The sequence below is a fragment of the Eleutherodactylus coqui genome, chromosome 13 (assembly GCF_035609145.1).
Source record: "Eleutherodactylus coqui strain aEleCoq1 chromosome 13, aEleCoq1.hap1, whole genome shotgun sequence".
NCBI lineage: Eukaryota > Metazoa > Chordata > Amphibia > Anura > Eleutherodactylidae > Eleutherodactylus > Eleutherodactylus coqui.
In genome coordinates this window covers 16,629,741-16,637,373 of record NC_089849.1, presented here as the reverse complement: position 1 = coordinate 16,637,373, position 7,633 = coordinate 16,629,741, and the positions used below count along the sequence as shown (strand labels likewise).

The 7,633-nt window shown below is 43.8% G+C and overlaps 1 protein-coding gene across 1 annotated transcript in view; it reads right to left on the bottom strand.

Moving 5' to 3' along the window:
* Positions 1 to 2,673: 2,673 nt before the first annotated feature.
* The window catches only part of NTSR1 (neurotensin receptor 1), a 216,735-nt gene continuing 211,775 nt past the window's right edge, over positions 2,674 to 7,633 (bottom strand). The window contains exons 3-4 of the mRNA XM_066585862.1: positions 5,269 to 5,359; positions 2,674 to 3,002 (exon numbers count right to left, since the gene is read on the bottom strand). Of these exons, the coding sequence (XP_066441959.1) occupies positions 2,750 to 3,002; positions 5,269 to 5,359 (344 nt within the window). The 3' untranslated portion in view covers positions 2,674 to 2,749. The remainder of the gene's footprint in view (positions 3,003 to 5,268; positions 5,360 to 7,633) is intronic.

The window sequence follows — 7,633 nt, the reverse complement described above, 5'->3', positions numbered from 1 at the left end:
GCCAAGAGTTCCTCAGAAAATGACAACCAATATGACCTCTAATCCAGCCCAATGAGGGTTTTTAACCAGCTAGACTTATCAGTCTGCCTAGTTAAAGTGACCATCTAGTTTCGGGACAAAAGTTTGTCCCTGGACCAGAGGGTGGAGGGGTTAAATCACTTGTACTTGATCTCATAGAATGGTAGAGTTGCGAAGGACCTCCAAGGTCATTGAGTCCAACCCCCTGCTCAATGCAGGATTCCCTAAATCATCCCCGATAGATGTCTTTCCAGGCTCTGAAGACTTCCATTGAAGGAAGAACTCACCACCTCCCGTGGCAAGCTGTTCCATTCATTGATCCCCTCACTGTCTAATATCTAATTTGCGTCCCCTCCCCTTCAGTTTCATCCCATTGCTTCTAGTCTTTCCTTGTGCAGATGAAAATAGGGCTGATCCCTCTGCACTATGACAGCCCTTCAGATATTTGTAGACCGCTATTAATTCTCCTCTCAGCCCTCTTTTTTGCAAGCTAAACATTCCCAAATCCTTTAACCATTCCTCATAGGACATGATTTGCAGACTGCTCGCCATCCTGGTAGCTCTTCTCTGAATTTTCTCCAGTTTGTCGGTCTTTTCAAAAAATTGTGGTACCCAGAACTGGACACAGTATTCCAGATGAGGTCTGACCAAGAAAGATTAGAGTGGGACAATTTACCTCACGTGATCTAGACTCTATGCTTCTCTTAATACATCCCAGAATTGTGTTTGCCTTTTTTGTTGCTGCATCACACTGTTGACTCATGTTCAGTCTATGATCTATTAGTATACCCAAGTCCCTTTTCACATGTGCTACTGCTTAGCCCAATTTCTCCCATTCTGTTTGTGTTTTTTTTTTTCATTTTTCTTGCCCAGATGTCGGACTTTGCATTTCTCCTTGTTAAATACCATTCTGTTAGTCGCTGCCGACTGTTCAAGCTTGTCTAGCTCTTTTTGAATCCCCCCTTTCTCTTCTCAAGTATTAGCTATCCCTCCTAGTTTTTTTGTTGTCTGCAGATTTGATCAGTTTCCCTCAATTCAATCATCTAGATCATTTATAAAATGTTGAACACCACTGGGCCTAGGACAGAGCCTTGTGGTCCCCCACTTGACACATTCTTCTCATAAATGGATATGCTGCCATCTATGACCACCCGTTAAGAACAATCACTGAGCCAGTTCTGAATCCACCTAACAGTTGCCTCAATCAATCACATATTTGGTCCTTTTTCAATAAGGATGCTATGAGATACTTTATCAAATATTTTTCTGAAGTCAAAATATACTATTATATGCTGCATCTCCCTGATCTATCTTCTTTGCCTTCCCTCCGATCCTCTACTTCTGGATCCTGTTTTCAGGTGGCCATTTTCTGACTACAGTATGTCTATGCACAGCTCTGTGACTGGCTAGCGCTGATCATATGAGCAATACTGGCCAATCACAGAGCAGGCATAGTGCATTGGTAGCCTTTACACTACCAATGGACTTTAGGAAATTAGGTAGTCTAAAAATAGCGGTGGCCATCTTGCCTACCTGAAAACACAAACTGGAATTAGTTGAAGGAAAGATGAGCAAGAAAATGAAGTACAAGCAATATACCCCCTCCACCCTCTGATGCCGGGACAGCATTTTGTCTCAAAACTGGAGGGTTGCTTGAAAGGGGCCGAAGACACACCCTTTCCATATAGCTTAAGCTGGATGGACATCAATTATGGTGGGCTCCCCAGTCAAGATCTCCCTTCTAAGTCAGAGCCACTAACAAAGAGTAATTCACTCTGGCAGACCTGGCCCATCCATGTCAGGGGTGTAACTTGGAGGTGCTGGTGTTGCAATCGTACGCAAGCCCTGAAGGGGCACAAAGAACAGCAGTACTATCAATGGTATGTCATAGCTTTGGGGGCCTTCATAACTGCTAGGGCTTTTCTGAAGCTGGATGCCGGCCGACTTCAATACTTGAGAGACAACCCCTTTAATCTATAGCTCCCATACTACTACATTGGGGGAGGTACTGGGTCTTATTGAAGAGACTCAGCAAGTGTATAGAGACATATTTTCAGGCAAGCCTTCTCTTTCTTCTGGAGGAGTCCCTGGTTTGGATGACTTGAGCTAATTTGCAAACTATGGCAACATAGGCAAACATGATTTTTAGGAGCCTTGGAAAGCTTTGTGTTAAAATGCAGCCATATTGGTTGTCACCCCAAAAAGAACCACATAACTTGTTAGTATCTTGGTCATAGTACCAACCACCCTAAAAGATCAACCATCTTCTAAAGTCAGCAGACACACCAACAGGAGTACCCCTGTCCGTAATCTCTATCTTGTGACTCATTGAGGGAGATCTTTCATTTGGAGCATCTATCCTAATCCTGATGATCACAAAGTCAATGTAAACATTATAAGAAGAACAAAACGTCCAACATCTTCATTGGAACCAGTGCAACATCTGTCAGGTGCCACATAAAACCACTGTAACGTGTCTTACGTACATAATTCATGCGTCTATGGAGGACTTTTGAGATGACACAAGTTCTGCTGGATACAGTTTTGTGCAAAGGGTTAAGTATATATTATTTGGAGAGGAATGATTTGAGCCTTTGAAGAAGGTTGAGGTCTTGAAAGCATGTACTGGCAAAATACGTGCCAGATGCTCTTGACAATGAGAACCATGAACTTGAAGTAGAACGCATGAGGTCAAATTATGGAATTTCTGGAAGACGACTTTCCTGTGTCTTCAGTATGGAGTCTCCCTGGTGATCTGGGTGGAAAATGTGTGGTTGGTGCTAGAGATACTGTTGGATTTCCTGGTAAATCCTGGATGCTTTTTCTTCCTTCTCCATGGTGGGCATAAAAAACTGAGGGTGGAGACAAATATCTGTCGAAAGTTTGCTGATACCAAGTTGTAGAGTATTGGGTTGACGGTGGAGCTCACGTAGAAGAGGACGTTGGTCAACATGTAGAAGTAGTGGTAGAAGTCGTGGAGTTCACTGTGGATAACAAAAACATGGTTAATGCATATAATACTAATAGTATATTAGATTGTTGGTAGATACTACCACCAACAAATCTACAGTCTATGAGGGAAGGGGGGATAGACTCTTGTCCGAAGTCTACTTCTTGGCAAACCTAGGTTGTATTGGCATATAAGACATGTTTGTTCCCTGTGGTTTCTACCATCTTGGGGACTCAAGGCTCCTGAATTTGGATGGACATCAGAATGTAGCCTTATTGCAGCCTCCTGACGCTGACCTCATGGACTATTTTATATTGCTACTTTCTTTTCCTAAGCTCTTGGCTGGGTTATGTCATGTTCCAGTGACGAAGGGGTAAAAGAAATGTAGGAAATTCCATCTTCTTATTAATATAAGGAAATGGAAAAATTTAATTGGATGCTTGGCACGCGTTCAACTGGTTTCTATATGTTTGATGCTGACCGCTGTGTCATTGCTCACCCGTCATCGATGCTAATAAACCAGTAATAAGCGTGCACTGTGGGTAATCTGCCGGAATGGGAAATGGACCACCCCGTCTTCACTGCTGCAAGTACATATTTATTGTGCTTTTAAGCAGATTTAATAAATACAAGCACAATGCGGGAAAGACAGGTTGGCTGCCGTCCATGTTTTGGTCCCACCTCATTGTTTGCAATATTTCACTTTGTAACTGGTCATGACCAATGGTAATGGGCAGTACTCATAGGAAAAGTTAGTGGGCTCAGCAATTTGATACTAAGTGGTCTACAGCCCAGTCATGTGCAACCGGTTGCTGTCCAGTTGTTGCAAAACTACAACTTCCAGCATACCATGGTAGTCTGCGGCTATAATATACCCTTACTCCTTAAAGGGGTTGTCCCGCGAAAGCAAGTGGGTCTATACACTTCTGTATGGCCATATTAATGCACTTTGTAATGTACATTGTGCATTAATTATGAGCCATACAGAAGTTATTCCCTTACCTGTTCCGTTGCTAGCGTCCCCGTCTCCATGGTGCCGTCTAATTTCAGCGTCTAATCGCCCGATTAGACGCGCTTGCGCAGTCCGGTCTTCTTTCTTCTGAATGGGGCCGCTCGTGCCGGAGAGCGGCTCTTCGTAGCTCCTCCCCGTCACGTGTGCCGATTCCAGCCAATCAGGAGGCTGGAATCGGCAATGGACCGCACAGAAGACCTGCAGTCCACCGAGGGTGAAGATCCCGGCGGCCATCTTCGCAAGGTAAGTAAGAAGTCACCGGAGCGCGGGGATTCAGGTAAGCACTATCCGTTTTTTTTTTTAACCCCTGCATCGGGTTTGTCTCGCGCCGAACGGGGGGGCTATTGAAAAAAAAAAACCCGTTTTGGCGCGGGACAACCCCTTTAAAGGTTTCCTATGTAGGTTATGAGTTTCTAGTAGTACCATTCTGAAGGATTATAAGGAGGACACAAGGAGCACATGCTACAGGACCTCTTCCAATCACCATCCTTGGCCAGCTCTATCTAACTATCTATGCATCACCTGCAGTCGCTCACCTTTAAGACCTCCACTCCCCAGATAATAGGGATACACCAATGACAATGCTATCCAGCTAGGAACAGGTGCATGTGACTCTCTCTTTCAAAGTCTACAGGACCACAAGCATACTTGATCACCTCTGCTAGATAGGTCTGCTGTAATGGGTCAGATGGTTAGGGTCCCAGTGGTAGGATTCAAGACCCCACCAAACCTTTTGCCCCAAGAGTCTCCATTGACCTCAATCTGGTATACCTAATGCCATAGTCGGAAGAAGGTGTAGGCAGAAGAAAAGAAGACTGGCTATGTGAACCCTAACAATCTTAGGTTGTCAGTATTGACCCCTTCTCATGCTAAGTCCAGTATAAGAGGCCAGAATTGGAGACTTTTAAACAAGTTTTCCTACCAAAACTGGAAGGTGAGTGGGATTTGAGTCCTCTTCGCTTGCTGCAGTAGTGTGGGAATGTGCTGGTCAAACACGATTCTACTCCTTGTCTAAAGATTTGCAACAACATGGGCTATGTGGTCTTGCTTTCCAGTAGTGATGGAGACTGTTATAGCATGCTGGGCGTTGTAGTGTCTTCACAGATTGGAAAACACAGGCTTACGGGAATCTAGCAAAGTCAATAGAACTCTGATATCAACTATGTCCTGACACCATGGTCAACGTCATCATAGGTTGGTGTGGATGTTGAGGTTTGGTTAGGCTTCTACTATTTGGTCTTGTCCTCATTGGCCGTTCTCTTTGGTGCATTGCTGTAGTTGTACTTACTCTGTCCAATCATCCTCTGGTACGTAGCAGAACATGAGACGTCTCGCATGATATGGAAGCCAGCAGACAACGAAGGCGATGACTACCACACCTGGGGAACAAACAGAAGGACAGAATGAAGCTTCTGGATCTTTAATAAGCTATTAAAAGGGTTGTATCAGAATTGCACGTGATCGATAGTGGTTAGAGTATATGTCTGATAATGAAGAACACGCTAATAATCCCCAGTTGTTATTGGACGCAGCCAAAGCTGTAATCCGAGGCAGGATAATTGCATATGTGATAGCCTTAAAAGGAAATATTAAAGATAGAATAAGCCAATATAGTGCACAATTACGCAAGGCTTACACTAAGTTCCAGGGAAATCCAAATGACCATAACAAGCAGAAAGGGATGACAGCAAAGGAGTCCTATGAAGCTTGGCTTCACAAAAGAGAACAGCTATCATATTCGCGAAAACAAGCAAAACTGTTTAAATACGGTAACAAAGCAGGGAAAATAATGGCTAATTTAGCAAGAGGACCCTTTCAGAGATCAAATATTGTAGGCTTGAAAGACACCTCAGGAAAACTACAGTCTTATCCCCAAGAAATTAAGAACTTATTCTTCAAGTTTTACTCAACACTCTATTCGCAGTCACAATCGGGAGTGGAGGGGGTGGAGGACATGTTTTCAGACATAACCTGGCCCTCGCTGACTGAGGAACAAAACTTGGAACTAAATGCCCCCATAGATCTAACGGAAATTAAGGAGTGTATTAAAAATTTGGGAAATAACAAGGCCCCGGGACCAGATGGGTATTCGGTTGAGTTTTGCAAGATCTTAAAAGACCAGACTGCCCCACTACTTGAAACCTTGTTTAATGGGTATATGCGAGACAGTCCCATTCCCTAAGCCATGAACACAGCCCATATTAAACTGTTACCCAAGCCCGGAAAAGATCCTACGGACGCAAAATCATACCGACCAATCTCCTTAATCAATACCGATCTCAAGTTGATGGCAAAAATTATGGCAATTCGCCTTGCCAATATCATGCCCCATTTAGTTTCCCCATTGCAAACTGGCTTTACAAAAGGACACTAGGCCATCATGAACATTCGGAAAGTCTTAACAGTGCTTGATGACATAAAATTACACCCTTCTGCCCATCCCACTCCAGCTCTTCTCGCAATAAAGGCAGAAAAGGCATTCGATAATGTCTCGTGGAAGTGGCTGAAAGTAGTGATGGACAGGATGGGCTTTATAGGCCCCTTCTGCTCCGATCTATGGAATCTGTACTCCTCCCCTCAGGCACTAATTTATACACCAGGTTTTCTCTCTATACGGTTTCCCCTACAAAAAGGTACCAGGCAGGGATGCCCGCTCTCGCCACTTTTATTCAACCTTGCAATAGAACCGTTAGCAAGACTACTAGAAGGGACTACATGGATCGAAGGTATCAAGATCCGGGACAAAATGGTCAAGACAATGCTATTTGCGGATGATACTTTGTCGGCACTTGGTAGTCCGCACACTGATTTGCCCGGGGTTTTTGCTATATTAGAATCTTTTGGGAAGAAATCAGGTTTCAAGGTAAACACTACTAAATGTGAATTGCTGGACATATCCCCCCATGGCAAACTCACTGGCATAGATCTCAAAAACTGCCCCGTCAGTATAGTCAAAAATGGTATTAAATACTTGGGAATAAATATAGGCAAGAGACCAGAATCCCTTTACTCTCTACACTATCCCCCATTGATACTAAAGATAATAAAGGAACTCGATAGATGGGGTAATCTCCCTCCCTCCGTTCTGGGCAGATGTCACCTAATTAAAATGGTTGGCTTCCCAAGACTCCTTTACCCTCTGCAGACAATACCCCTCTTACTACAAAGGTGCGACTTGAAGAAATTGCACACGGCATTCACGACCTTTATCTGGTCTTGGAGGCGAGCACGTATTGCCCTGAAACAATTGATGCTCCCTAGGAGTAGAGGTGGAGGAAATTTCCCAGACATCCGTATGTACAATGTTGGTAGCCTTATGCGACATTCTCTGGACTGGGTAAGGGGTTCTAGCGATTTTTCTAATAATGACTTAGAGGCGGAATAATTCAACCCATGGAGCCTAATCGCCCTCTTGCATACAGGTTTTTCTAATCTTCCTACTGAAAGTAAAGATTCTATATTGGCTAGAGACACTAAGGTAGCCCGTAAGACATATGAGCTGCCATTTAAAATCTCCAATATATGGACTTGTGAAAGCACCCAGAATGTAAAGAAGGAAGGGAAGACAAAATGTTCAAACCGTGGCGACAGAGGGGTATCCTAAAAGTCCAACACCTTATACACCCAGAAGCTCCTAGATAGAAGTCTTTTAG